This window comes from Genypterus blacodes, unplaced genomic scaffold (assembly GCF_046128005.1).
Source record: "Genypterus blacodes isolate CSIRO-AG114 ecotype Tasmania unplaced genomic scaffold, CSIRO-AGI_Gbla_v1 ptg000037l_1, whole genome shotgun sequence".
Taxonomy (NCBI): domain Eukaryota; kingdom Metazoa; phylum Chordata; class Actinopteri; order Ophidiiformes; family Ophidiidae; genus Genypterus; species Genypterus blacodes.
In genome coordinates, this window is record NW_027466850.1 from 905664 (window position 1) to 919905 (window position 14242).

At 47.5% G+C, this 14242-nt stretch overlaps 1 protein-coding gene across 1 annotated transcript in view; it reads left to right on the top strand.

Annotated features, from left to right (window-relative positions):
- Positions 1-1464: 1464 nt before the first annotated feature.
- The window catches only part of col7a1 (collagen, type VII, alpha 1), a 43181-nt gene continuing 30403 nt past the window's right edge, over positions 1465-14242 (top strand). Inside the window, exons 1-15 of the mRNA XM_076147320.1 lie at positions 1465-1808; positions 7268-7340; positions 7435-7615; positions 7700-7856; positions 7945-8038; positions 8161-8319; positions 8428-8585; positions 9090-9219; positions 9322-9441; positions 10846-11001; positions 11127-11246; positions 11326-11475; positions 13347-13463; positions 13734-13880; positions 13982-14107. Coding sequence (XP_076003435.1) covers positions 7277-7340; positions 7435-7615; positions 7700-7856; positions 7945-8038; positions 8161-8319; positions 8428-8585; positions 9090-9219; positions 9322-9441; positions 10846-11001; positions 11127-11246; positions 11326-11475; positions 13347-13463; positions 13734-13880; positions 13982-14107 — 1879 coding nt within the window. The 5' untranslated portion in view covers positions 1465-1808; positions 7268-7276. The remainder of the gene's footprint in view (positions 1809-7267; positions 7341-7434; positions 7616-7699; positions 7857-7944; positions 8039-8160; positions 8320-8427; positions 8586-9089; positions 9220-9321; positions 9442-10845; positions 11002-11126; positions 11247-11325; positions 11476-13346; positions 13464-13733; positions 13881-13981; positions 14108-14242) is intronic.

Below are 14242 nucleotides of genomic sequence, written 5' to 3' on the forward strand. Positions count from 1 at the left end.
ATTTCTATGAATAGAAACTCTATATAATAATAGTTGAAAGTATAGCATCGAGGTGTCGCTCTGGCAACAATAAACAGCCTCATTAATCTCTCCTCCTAATTTGGCAGATGTAATTTACAGAGTGTAGAGGGTTGACAGCTCTTGGCAGGAGCCTGACTGAGCTGAGCAGCCACTCCATTGACAGTTTTGCTAAATAAACTTTTTGTTTATCTTTGTCATTTGTTCCTGGGCAGACAGAGTGCAGAGGGTTTATCTGTTGTTTCCACCGGCTGGTAGCTAAACTGCTGACATTAATTAACATTTGATCAATGTGGGAGAGAGAGAGAGTCATGTGAGAACACCTTTTCTTTTCTTTTTTACACTGCATGCAATCTGTGAAGTGCACTGCTGCTCCACCTTAAACCATCAGTTTTTAGACATCTGACAGCTCATGGTGATGAAGCACCCAGCAAAGTCAGTGAAGGGTTAATTACTCCATCAAAACAGACCCCAGGCCGCGTTACAGCTAACATCAACCAACAGGCTCCACACCAAACATCCAATGGACCAGTGCACAATAATGATATACAGAAATTCACTGTTTAGAGTCTAGAAAACCAAACTGTTGATATATTTATCAGGCAGAGAAGTTCCCAAACATTCATCTTTCATAATATATTTGAGATAAATTCCACTTAAATGATTGTTTGTCTTAAATATGGATTTTCTGCATTGGTCAAATCAAAGATACAAACTCTCTGGAGATCTTTGAATCCAGACTAAGACCACCCACATCTATTTCCATTACACTTCCAATGTCACTAAACTGGCCAATAAACAGGATGTGAACAGTGTCAGGAGAGTTAATTAGCCTCAGCTTAGTTTGGGCTTAGATAGGCTCAGCTTAGCCTCAGTGGGTCAGTGGTAGTGTGTGAGTGTGGACCAGAGAACTGTGGGCCTTTGAGACACTGTATGTGATGATGGACGATACAAATAAAGTCGACTTTGACTTTCATTTGATGTAAAAAAAAACAAAAAAAAACAAACATTGAGTCTTCCTTTTTTGTTGTATTTCGTTATTGTTAAAATCAATTAATTTTAGAGTGACAGCAGGTATTTTTTTTATTGTTTTGAGGGATTGAAAATGTTTACTTTATCTAACTTTAAATATTGAAAATTTTGAAAAATACATAGAAAATACACAGACACTCATTCACTGTTTATTTTTTATTTTCCGCATCATTGAACTTGATACGAGTCTTAACTCTGCACCATAACACCTGGATCACCTGCAGAGTAACGCGAGAGTTAAAGTAACGGGAGCGGAGTCACTGGGATGTTTTGACTCCACGTGGTTGGCATGACTCGCTGCTGCAGGCGGGAGCAGGGAGGGACAGGAGGCGAACAGAATGAGGTGGAAGGAAGAAAAAAAAAAAAAAAAAAGAAAGAGAGAGAAAGGAGAGCTTCGACTTCCCTCCAGGCATCCGAACAAGTCTGGACTCTTCTACGTCTCTGTTGTGTGGAGCTAAAGGAAGCAGCAGCCGGAGGACTCACTAACACCGCAGCTCCACCGAGACTCCAGCTGGGATGCACCGACAGGAGAGCGGCTACTGAACACACACACACACACACACACACAGAAGCAGCAGGGGGTGGTTTAAGGAGCCCGGACGAGACCAGGGTGTGTTTGTATACTGCGTGGATAGATTGGTACCCGATTGAGGAAGGGACACCGAGCGATTGATCGATCGAGTGAGGCTGGATATGCTACAGGTGGAGAGGCGGGGAGCGTTAGGCTGTGACCCGGTGCACCGAGAGCGGATCCTCAGGTAGGCTGAGCCTGACAGGTGGTGGTGGTGTTGGGGGGTTCAACAAGAGGGTGGGGGGCTGAGCTCTGGTCCAGCTGCTAATGCATGAGGGAGAAACTTTCACTTTGCCGCACATTTCTCCTCCTTTCTGCACAGTTTGGAGGCTGCATGTCTCTTTTCCTCCTGTGAATGCATCTCTGCAGGGCTGCATGTGCACGCTGCTGCTGAGCCATAACTCTTCTCTTACATTCTACGTTGCAGTAATGAATTGTAGCCAAGGGTACCACTCCTTAGCTCTGCCTGCTCTCCCTGCAGCCAAAGACTTTGAAAGCTTTGAACAAGACTGAGCAAACTAAACATTCATCATCTCACTCTGACCCATTTGAACTTCAGACCTGTGATCAGCTGTGCAGGTGAGCTGAGCTTATCAGATCAATCCCTCAGTGTGATTGTGAAGTATTTACAGTAGAGAAGAGAGAAGATGTTCCTCTGCTTCTCCTGCTGAATGCAGATCTGGTTGCAGAGGATCCTAGGTAGTGTAGGAGCAGGTTTGACCTCAGATGAACCCGGCTGAAGGGGCCGACGCTCCCGGCTGCCACACACACACGCACACACACACACAACACGATGCACTCACTCACTCCTCCGCTTCCTCTACTGACGTTTGTGTGTCCGAAATGGTTTCAATTGTGTGTTCTACTTCTGAGGGGCATCCGTGTCTTTGTAGTGGTTTGGCCCGTGAGAAGAGCAAGACCCCCCCCCCCCCACACACACACACACACACAACCCCACCCCCACCCCTCCTCCCCCCTCTGTGCTGATATCTCTCTCTTTTCCCATCGCGTCTCTAGAGCTTTAATAGGTCAGATCTCTTTTCATCTATGGGTCGTTGCAGCCATTGACGCTGGTGCTGACTCTGTGCCACTGTGTGTGTGTGTGTGTGTGTGTGTGTGTGGATTAGACTGGATTGCTACCAAGTGTGTCATTCATCCACACAGGGCTGCTCCTGGTTAGTGTGTGTGTTTGATGTGTGTCAGTCTGTTGTTTGTTAGGAATCAGCTCTGACTGTTCTCACGTAGGAGAGAGGGAGTATTTGTTGATATCTGTGGGACGTATAAGGGTGTGGCTCCAGAAGTAGTTTAATTCATAATATTTGTTTAATAATTAACCTTGTGCTGGTTTCTGGTGGTGTGTGTGTATTCTGATGGTGAGGTGAACTGAAATGGCAGGATGCTGCACTGACTAACCCCAGATTGAACCGGAGAGTTTGTCTGTAGTCTTTCTGTCTCTTGTTCATTCATGCCTGTGAGTGAAGATGATAACTCATTGTTTATTTGTTCCAGCTCCAGTTATTTCATGTCATAAAGTTGCTTCACATCTGGCTTTTGTTCCTCTAAGTGAGCATGCAGAACCCTTTAATATGGAATCAAGACCCAACGCTCCCTTTGGGTATTGTTCCAAAAGAAGCGCATGGATTTTCAAAGGTTGCCCTTAATGTGAGTCTTTTGTTTAGTTTGGATAAGGAAATGGACCGATGATTGGTTCTTGGCTGAAGTGATGTTGTACTTGACCCGGAGCGAGAGGGTCAGTCTCTATTTTTGACTACCAGGCGTCCTGACAGTAGATCTTCTCCCTCCCCACTGGCCAGCTGCCTGCAGGTACTGTAGTCCTGTAGTGTGGACATGTGTGCCGGTAGACTTTTGCTAATTCACCGTGACAACCCGCCCTGGTTTGTCCCCTCACATCCCCTCCAGCTCCTTGTCCCGCTGTCGTTCTCTGTTTCTGGATTGACGCCACGCTGAGCGAGCCGGGCTCTTACACAATTCTCTGCTCACATCACACCGCAGTGAGCCGTGGCCCAGTGCACCCTGGGAGAATGGCATCTGGGCCAGAGCACATCGCTCTCCCACTCCTCCTCTCCCACTGTTTCTCCTTGTCCCAAACAGTTCATGTGCTTCTCTGTCACGGCTGTCCGTGTTGTTTTCAGGCTTTGCTCCATCCCTATGGTGGAGCTTTGTGAGTGACACCGCTGCTGTGACCTTTTAACCCACGTGTTTGGTTTAATTCCCTGGTGGGTTATGGTGGGCGTGGACAAACCCATAACCCAGTGACTTCATCCACTTAGAATTCCAGGTGTGGAGGCCACAGTAGGAATGCACTAAGTGATGCACTCCTAAATGTCCTAAAATAACTGTGCTGCCATAAATCTGACATTTATAAGACCTGGATTACTCCCATAGGCTGATTCAGGCGGTGTTGTTTCAAAAACCAACAACGCTTATTGATTAAATGAGTGAAATTTTCACAGTTTATGTGTTTGGGAGGTGATGCTTTCTATTTACTGCTGCCTCTTTTAACCCTCAGCTGCTGCTTTAAACACCCTGGAGTCGTTAATACCGTTTAATTATGATATGTGAAGTAAGTATTTATGTTGTCTGAACGTGCTGTGGGTCGGCTGTGGCCTCAGCACCTGGTGCAGATAACCAAACAGAAACAAGACTACAAACAGGAAAGAGCAGTGAAACCAACATGAAAGCAGAGCAAGCTGATGTGGTTCGTCAGGCTTTAATTGTACATAATTTGATTTTATATGTGCGGAAGCTGTCAAATAATGAGTTTGAGTAATTAAAAGAGAAAAGGACGCTGCATTTGGAAGTCTTTAAGCTTTATGTGGCTGCTGCTGCTTGTTTGGGACAGAAAGTGTTGGCTTGTGTGGGAAACTACAGAATGTCAGCTTCTGGAGGCATGGGACGTTTGAACTGCAGCTTATTGGACAACAACAGCTACTAATCAACAAGTAATTAATGTTTCTATTTTCAGAATGCCTGTTAATAGGGCTCCCATGCAACACTTGTGGAAAACAAACTTAAAGTTTTGCAAAATTCCTTTAGTCTTAGTCTTCCCTTCTAGAGCTCTTAACCTTATGTGTTGATTCGCTTTACTTTCAGTAATATGTTTGCTTCTCCGAGAGGGGTGCTAAAATTTTAGATATTTTATTTCATAATTTGGAATTTCTTATATTTTTTATTATTTTTTATTTATTATTATTATTATTATTATTATAATAATTATTATTAATATTATGTATTATATGTATGTATATACATTTTATTTCAATATTTGTATTTTTATTCAAAGACCTGAGCCCTTGTAGATCTGTGTGCTGCTGCAGGCTGTAATTGCTTTCATATCTTCACGTCCTAAATAATATTGGGACAGAGCTTCAGACCTGTGATGCTGCTCTCTGTGTGACATCAGCGTTATTAAAGCCGTCACTTCCAGAGCGTGTCAGCTTCGGCTCTCTTTCATGTGTGTTACCCCTGACTGAAGCACTCTGACAGGCTGGTGGATTGTGTTTCAGCAGGATGCCTGGAAACCAATACCACTAAATTCAGGTTGATGTTACACAGTTCCCCTCAGAAACACGAACCTCTCATGCCGCTGCTCTGCTCTTATACATTTAGTTTCAACTTAAACTGTCTCTCCTGGTTTTGCTCCCGACTCATTTAAAATCCCCGGCGCTCTACAGAGGAGATGAGAGGCTTTTTGCTCTTTGGCTCAGCATCTGCCAGTGATTTGCAGTAGCAGCTCTGTGTCTTCACCTCTCTCTGAAGCGGAATGTAAATAGGGGTTGTCATGAATTCCCTCTCTTAGCGCTAATGGATTTCCCTCCTCAGACCTAAACTGTCACAGAGGGGAAGCTGAGTGTGCTGGATTTGTTTGCAACTCGCAAGGTGACGGGTTGACAGTGATGAGCAAAGGTGACGCAGGGCAGCGAATCATCTCCAGTTGAGACGGAAACATTACATTACATTACATTACGATCATTTGGCAGACGCTTTTATCCAAAGCGACTTACATTACATCATATTACCACCCTTCACAGAGGGGGGAGCAATTGAGGGTTCGGTGCCTTGCTCAGGGGCACCTCGGCAGGGACTCGAACCGGCAACCCTCCGGTTCTTAAGCGGAAGCTCTACCCACTCGACTACTGCCTCACTACCTGCATTTATGTCTCTGCGGCGTGTCACAACAGATTGGAAACAAGGAAAACCAGGTGATACTCTGAGAACTCGTACCTACACCACCTTTTCTCTGATAGGAAGTCAGACTTCGACATCAGATGGGTAACGTGTGCATGATGTTCTTCTGAATCTATAACCAGAGCTGTTGGAAATATGTCAAGAGTGCTGAATCAACCTTAATCAGTATCAGGATCTAGGCCAGATGTTGACAGTCCATCATAGAGTATACAGGCCAAATGGTCAAACACTTACCTTAGCTTATCTTCACTTAACATCTTGAGCTGTCATATTCTCCATAACTATCAGGAATCTGCGGTTCAGACAGAGACAGGCCGCCACAGAAACATCACCTGTAAGACGTACAGAGTGAAGTGTGGGGCTCCCTGCTGAGAGCCGTGTGATCCCCTCCACTCCCAAAACCAGAACGCCTCCGGGCAAAGCAGACCTTTGCTCGTCTGCTTAAATATGCTGTGAGCTTTGTGAGTGTATCAGGTATCTACTCTGAGTTACTCTGGAGTCCTGCTGTGGGGATTTAGAGGTCACGTCAAATGTAAAAATAACAGCTTGGCTGCCCGGAGATGAGTGAGGAAATATTGCTCATTGCCTCAGTAATGTAGGCTGATACACATACAGCATAAATGAACTACATGGGTTGTGTGTTTAAGTTTTAACTCCTGTGTTGTCCAAATATTTGTTATTGCTCTGACTGATTTACGGAATGATCTCAGACACACAATAACAACACAATTCTTCAGTATTTCTTGTCTTTACTCCAGTCCAGTGTACGTCGAGATGCTTTGTCCATGAAAAGAGCAAAGATCCTCTCAGTTGTCATATTGTGCTCATGTTCCAACACAACATGCAGGTATCTGAGCACTTTGAGCACTGGGACATTATAAACATCACAAATGGTTTGGAATAGTGTTAGATTTTTTAAAAACCAGTGTTGACCTGGAACCTCCCAGCAGATTTACTCACCTCAATGTTAAATATCTGAGCCAAGTGAAGTTGAATCATATCCACTCCTCCACCAACAATCTGTTTGGCTCTCTTGCTTTACTTTCTCCTGCTTTACTTTGGGTTTATTCCTGGGCCACATTTTCTTAAAGCAAGCATTCAAAACATTTAGTACATGTATCTCACGTCTCTTTAAATGCTTTGTGTGTAATCTCCACCATTGACTTGTTTTGTTTTTGTTTAATTTTTTCATGTTCTTACCAAGTTTGTGTCTAAAGATTTCTATGAATGGTCTTGTGAAATGAGCATCAGGTGTTAAGCTGTGTGTGTGTGTGTGTGTGTGTGTGTGTGTGTGTGTGTGTGTGTGTGTGTGTGTGTGTGTGTGTGTGTGTGTGTGTGTGTGTGTGTGTGTGTGTGTGTGTGTGTGTGTGTGTGTGTGTGTGTGTGTGTGTGTGTGTGTGTGTGTGTGTGTGTGTGTGTGTGTGTGTGTGTGTTCAGGTTGTGAAGATGTGGCGCAGGCTTTTCACCGTGGCGGCCTTGCTGTGCTGCGTGAGGCACGTTGCAGCTCAGGGTAATGACCTCATCCTACTCTCACACACCAGCCTCAGCGTTCTCATCTTCGTCTTAACGCACTCGTACGCACTTCGCCGTCCTTTGTATCTCAGGCAGGTGCAACAACGCGGGAGCCGCAGATATTGTTTTCCTGGTGGACGGATCTTCCAGTATCGGCAGAGCGAACTTCCTGCAGGTGAAGGGATTCATGGCCGGCATCGTCAAGCCTTTTGCAGGCTCTGTCGGCCAAACGGGGATCCGGTTTGGAGCCATCCAGTACAGCGACACCTCCAGGTGACCCTATCCACCCGTGATCGCCACTCTCCTCTGTGTACACATGACGCGTTTACCTTCTGATGCTCAGTTTGTTCCCTCCAGGGTTGAATTCACCTTCACCACCTACCTGAACGGCACCGAGCTGATCAGCGCCATCCAGAACCTCAACTACAAGGGCGGGAACACTCGCACCGGCGCCGGCCTCAAGTTTGTAGCCGACAACTTCTTCAACCCCGTATCCAGTCGGGACGTCACAAAGGTCTGAGGATGGGGCCCACCTCTTTGATCAAACCTCTTTTATACACAGCGTATTTATCCCTTCTCTCTCTGTGGGCTCCTTCTTTCAGATCACCGTCCTCGTCACAGATGGAAAGTCGCAGGACCTCGTGGAGGAATCGGCACAAAGGCTCCGCAGCCAGGGGGTGCATGTGTTCGCGGTCGGTAAGTTTCTCCTCTGCAGGTCGTTTCCTCCCCGGCTTTGTTGATTATGGAAATGTTTTGCCGAGTTCTGAGCGGCTGTGATTTATTTGTTTATTTATTTCTATCTTGTGTTCGTCTGTTAGGTATAAAGAGTGCAGACAGGAGTGAACTGGCTCAGATATCCAGTCAGCCCAGCAGCGACTTCACCTCCTTTGTTGGAGACTTTAAACTGCTCAACACACTCCTTCCTCTTGTGGGCCCCCGAGTGTGTTCCAAAGCGGGAGGAGTGTATGCCAGTGATGGTGTGTATCCTAACTTAAGCACCACTGTCCCACTGTGAAGCTGAACATCACTTTATCTCTTTTTACATCTCCTCTTCCTCCTCATCTTCCTCCTCCTCTTCCCCTCAGAGGCGTTTTCTGGTCCGTCTAACATTCAGTTCACGGGCCAGACCTCAGATTCCCTAAAGTTCCGCTGGAGCCCTGCAGGGGGCCCCGTGAGCGACTACATGGTCCAGTACGTGCCTCTGTCTGGTCTGGGTCAGCCAATCACATCTGAGCTGCGTCAGGTGGGTTCTCAGATCGCTTTCACCGCGTTGGGTTTCATAAGCTACATCTACGATTTTGCTCATTTCCGTCATCCGTCTTAGGGAACCGCTCGGTGAAACCCAACATGTGGTGTAACAAGGATTTACAACCCTGACGTTAATTTGAGGAAGGTTGAGTGAATCCACCCATTGCAGATCAGCAGCCACACGCTGGCACACACTAGAATGCGGTGAAGTGACTAATTACAGTTTTAGGATCCATTGTGAGCAGCGTTGCTTTAAGAGAGAGAGAGAGACACGTGCCTGCAGGCTGAGTATGAACATGTCTAATGGGTGGATCTGTGCTCGATACAGTCGCCGTAGAGATTAGACTCTGGCAAGGAAACAAGTTGAATTCCCATGTGTGTGTGCCCTGGCAGACGATGGTGACGAGGGAAGAATGCCACGACTCAGCCGTCTCCTCCGGTTTTCACTTTGCCAAAACCTGTACAAAGCTGTCTGTCTGTCTGTTTGTCTGTCCTGCAGGAGACCGTCTCGGCCAGTCAGAAGAGCTTCACGGCACGAACCCTGAGGCCAGGAACAGACTACCTGGTGACTGTCATCGCCCAGTACCCCAACAGTGTGGGAGAGTCCGTCTCTGCCAAGCAACGAACCCGTGAGTGAAACCACGAGAACGCAGAAGAACAGAGCACAATCAACACGAGTCGTATAAGACAGAATGAATCCCGCCTTTCTGCTTCCTGTTTCATCCCTGCAGGTTCCTTGCCGGGTGTGACCAGCCTACGTCTGGCCCAGGCAGGCTTCTTCTTCCTCTCTGTGGCCTGGGAACAACCTTCATCACCGGTCCAGGGCTACAGACTCACCTATGGACCACGAGGTCAGAGACGCAGACCCTTTCTGTTCTCTGCCTCTGCCTCTGCCTCTGCCTCTGCCTCTGTCTCTGCCTCTGCCTCTGCCTCTGCCTCTGCCTCTGCCTCTGCCTCTGCCTCTGTCTCTGTCTCTGCCTCTGCCTCTGCCTCTGCCTCTGCCTCTGCCTCTGTCTCTGTCTCTGTCTCTCTCTCTCTCTCTCACTCTCACTCTCACTCTCTCACTCTCACTCTCTCTTTAAATGTCTCTCACTCACTCACTCTCTCACTCTTCCCCCTCTCTCTCTTCCACTATCACTCTCTACCCCTCTCTCTCTCTTTCACTCTCACTCTCTACCCCTCTCTCTCTTTTACTCTCTCTCTCACGCACTCACTCTCTCCCCCTCCCACTCTCACTCTCTCTCACACACTCTCTCTCACACCTCACGTCACCATATATTGCTCTCTCTCCCTGTTCCGTATCTATCCTCAGCAGAAACCAGACTCAGTAGGCAACAACTCATCTGTAGATCTGTTAGAAACATCCAGAAACCGTGGGTTCCTCTGACAGCAGCCATTATCTTCTTATTGTCACAAAAACAAGGTTAAGGACAAATAAAGGACTGCAGTGAAAAACACTTAGGCTGCTGTTGGCCCTGTGTCTGAAGCGTGTCTAGCATGTACTTGTGTAAAGCATCATGCCTGAGTGTGGAATCTCAGATTCCCCTCAGGCGCTGCTGTCAGAGAGTTTTATTGCCCGATCATTACGCAAAAAACTATCAAATACATTTTCTCATTGCCAGCTTTGGAATTTCAACAGACTGAGGAAACTGTTACTTATCTTGAGAAATATAATTTTTGTAGAGACAGGGTGTGGCCCAGATGGTAATGAGGTAAAGATGTCTGGGTGTTTGAGCCAGCGGGAGGAAAAGTGGCCCCTGAGGACGCAGATAAACACTCTGTCCCACTCTTAGTTAGGGAGTGAGCAGCTCTCTGGGTGTTGTGGCAGGAGTACAAGACTCACACGGAGCTCCGCTTCATGTCAACCTGGCATGGGTGTGTGTGCGTGTGTGTGTGAGTATGTAAATGAGCTCAGTATGCTTTCTGTGGTGTGTGACTGTGATGTTCCTGCCTGTTCTAGCAAGTTCACACCTTTAAAAAGTCAGACACCCAAACACACCTACGTACTAAACACACACACACACACACACACACACACACACACCCTCAGAAAAGCTCTATAAAGCTCAGTGCCTTACATAGAGAGCTGTGTACAGTCTCCATATTTGGCAGGCTGCCATGATTGTCAGGTAAACAGTGTAACTCAATGGACCTCATTTTGGCGGCTTGGCATCTCACTTGTGTGATGACGTGTAATTTGCGGATAGCTATGATCTCGCTAATTTGTCTTCTACGCGCCCTACATGTGAGAGCAGGTCAGCCGGCCTCTCAGCTGCTGGAGCAGTCGCTGTCTGCAGACTCCAAGTCCGTCACCTTGGAGACGCTTCAGCCAGACACGGAGTACGCTATCAGCCTGTACCCTCTGTTCCCACGCAACTCTGCATCTCCCTCCGTCCTCAACGCTCGCACGTGTGAGTCCACCATTCTTCATCAAGCTGAGGCTCATTAATACTGTTAGATTCAGTTGTTCACACCCTCTGTGTGTGTGTGTGTGTGTGTGTGTGTGTGTGTGTGTGTGTGTGTGTGTGTGTGTCAGTGCGCCTGGAGGCAGTGCAGCAGTTGTCGGTGGAGACGGAGTCAGAGGGGAATGTGCGTGTGCGGTGGAGAGGAGTCAGCGGTGCAACGGCCTACCGCCTGGTCTGGGGTCCTTTTACAGGTCAGAACCGAGCAGACAGCCCCTGAACACACCGGCTGTGTGTGGCTCATCTCTCACTGCTGTTCTTCTGTCCACAAAGGGCGAAACGTAGAGACGGTGGAGGTCGCCGGTGACAGCCAGACTTACGTTCTGTCCAGACTGGTACCCGACACCGAGTACATCATCACCATCATCCCGCTGTACGAGGGCAACGCCGAGGGCCCGGTAGCAACAGCCCGCTTCAAGATTGGTAGGTGCAGCCGTGCTAAAGGTCACGATCTGCTCCGTCTCCGCAAAACGATTCCATTCTCTCTCAGCCGGATATCAGATGTGAAGGAAGATTAGAAAATCAAATCCCAAATGTCAATGCATGACTAAGAGAAGCAAATATAACAAGCAAAAAAATCCCCTTCCTTTCTGCTGCGTCCAGCCAATCACAGAGACACGAAGAAGGGAGGGAGAGGAAGCAGGGACGGAAAGAGAGAGGGAGAGAGAGACAGAGGACAAGAGAGAGAGAGAGTTTGAGGGTGGCCAAGAATGTTTGCTGTTGTTACTTTTTTGTCCTGAAAACCTGCACATGTTAGTGTTTAGTTCTGTTTAAGGAAATTTCTAGTACTCCTACACACACACACACACACACACACACACACACACACACACACACACACACACACCATCTGTCTCCTGTGAGTAATGCCCATGTGGTGGCACTTTAGTCAGACCAGGGTAACGTGAATGAAGTCTGAGTCAGAGATGTGAAAACGTCCAGAAACTCCATGTATACGTTGCTTTATATACTACACACACACACACACACACACACACCTCCACTCTACACGGGCGTGTTTGTCTCTTGTTTGTTCCCGTGTAAACCAGCAGAGTTAAAAGTCTTGTCCTTGTTATGTCTGTGGTCTGTGCTGTATATGAAGAGAAGCTTTCTCATTAGGAAGAAATGCAGACGTGTTGCCCTCGCTGCTCTCTCCGAGATCCACCCGGAGGAATCTGAGTTAACATTGTGTCTGAGCTACGCTGCTGATGGTGTTCTTTTATGGTGTTTCTTGGCGACATTTGGTGAAGGTTGCCAGGTCTGTAGGCCTTTGAGTGAATCCTTGTACTGCTTCTACCTCAGTGAGAAAGTTTAGCACGTAATAATAAGAACACATTTTGTGGTTTCCCAAGTCGAACCCTGTTATGCTATAATGACAATAACTTCATCAAAAATCTATTTTAGTCGTGGTTAGATAGTCCACAGGCGTCCCTCAACCTCAACCGGAGATGAGGACGTTACAGTGGTCGGGTCTGGAAGTAAAAAACTCGCTTCCTAACATCTCAGCATCTGCCGGTCTGATGCTGGATACACAGCCGGGACGGAAACATACAACCTTGGTTACGAAGGTCATTCTTACTAACATGCTGTACTTCCTGGCTCACACGCTGGAAGCAGACAGAGAGAACGGATCAGTGCTCCTCTCTCACCCACAGGCCTGTAGCACTTTGATCTGTGATCTGTTCACTCCCACTCAACACCTGGCTCTGTTTTTGTTGCTGCGTATTCATCAGAAAAAGAAACTGCTCATCCTGTAGGTTGATCTGTTGCTCTTTGTCTCAGAGTTTTTCACACACACACACACACACACACACACACACACACACACACACACACACACACACACACACACACACACACACACACACACACACACACACAGGATGCATTAAATCAAGTGCAGCACACTGGCAGCCTCGGGGCACGGCGATGTCGACGCATCCGAACAACCAAAGAAGCAAAGCTGCATGGTGTGTTTTCAGCGAGCGTTCTCTGCCAGCTGGCACCTGCTCAGTGTAACGGGTCAGAGCCCAGCTTGACATCTTTACTGGAGCTAAATATGTCGCTGCCCCCCCCCTGGAGCTCAGACGTTTGAGCTCAGCAGCGTGAGAGATTCATCGATAATGAACCTTAGCGCACCAGATCCCTCCTGCTGCAGCTGCTCCGCCTGCGTTCGGCTTGATTTGAGTGATGTGTGGTCTGGTTTGCTGCAGAAATCCTTCTTGGTATTGTTGGAATGTTGTCTCTGCCTTACTGTGGTTTAATCTCCAGTATCTGATGTGTGTTCTCCTCAGAGCAACAGGAGCAGCAGGTCCTGAGAGCAGCCATCACCGGCCCGTCCTCCATCCGCCTCATGTGGAGACTCATTCAGTCCTCACAAGGGTACAGGCTGGAGTGGATGGAGGGGGAAGGTACCATTTGCTCACACCTACACTGGACTGTCACTGTGAATACACACATACACAATACACTTTATGTATATGTGTTTGCGGCTTGAAAACATAGACAAAAGTACAGATCATAGAACTGTATAATAAGAAACAAAGCACAGTTTGATTCTGATGTTTGTGATCACGGTGACATCATTCCATCATGTATTGTTAGTTAACAGTTACCAGCACATCCATGTTTCCTCTGTCCTAAGCTTAAGCGTGTGTGAACTCCCTCCTCTGTCCTCTCAGCTGGCCGGGTTCAGAGTCAGTCTTTCCCCAGAGGCACCACCAGCTTTGAGCTGACAGGCCTGCGTCCCAGCACAGAGTACATCATGACCCTGTACACGCTGTACGAGGGCCGCGAGGAGGCCACGCCCGTCTCCACCACCTCCAAAGGTCCAGCTCCGTTCATTCAGGGTTTATGGAGGTTTGGTTCTTACGCTGGTGTTAGATTGCGTCTGTTTTTGAATGAGCGCCTGTCACTTTTGATGTTACAGAGGAGCAGCCGGTGGGGAAAGTGTCCAACCTGCGGGTGGTGGAGTCTCTGGGCAGCACAGTGAGGCTGGGCTGGACGGGTGTAGCCGGGGCAACGCAGTACCGCATCATCATCATAAACACTGAAGGTACAAACACTGATTCAGCTCAGGAATGATTTGTTTTGATTATGGACAAACTCACGCCTGTTGATGATGATTGGATGTCTGCGTGTGTGTGTGTGTGTGTGTGTGTGTGTGTGTGTGTGTGTGTGTGTGTGTGTG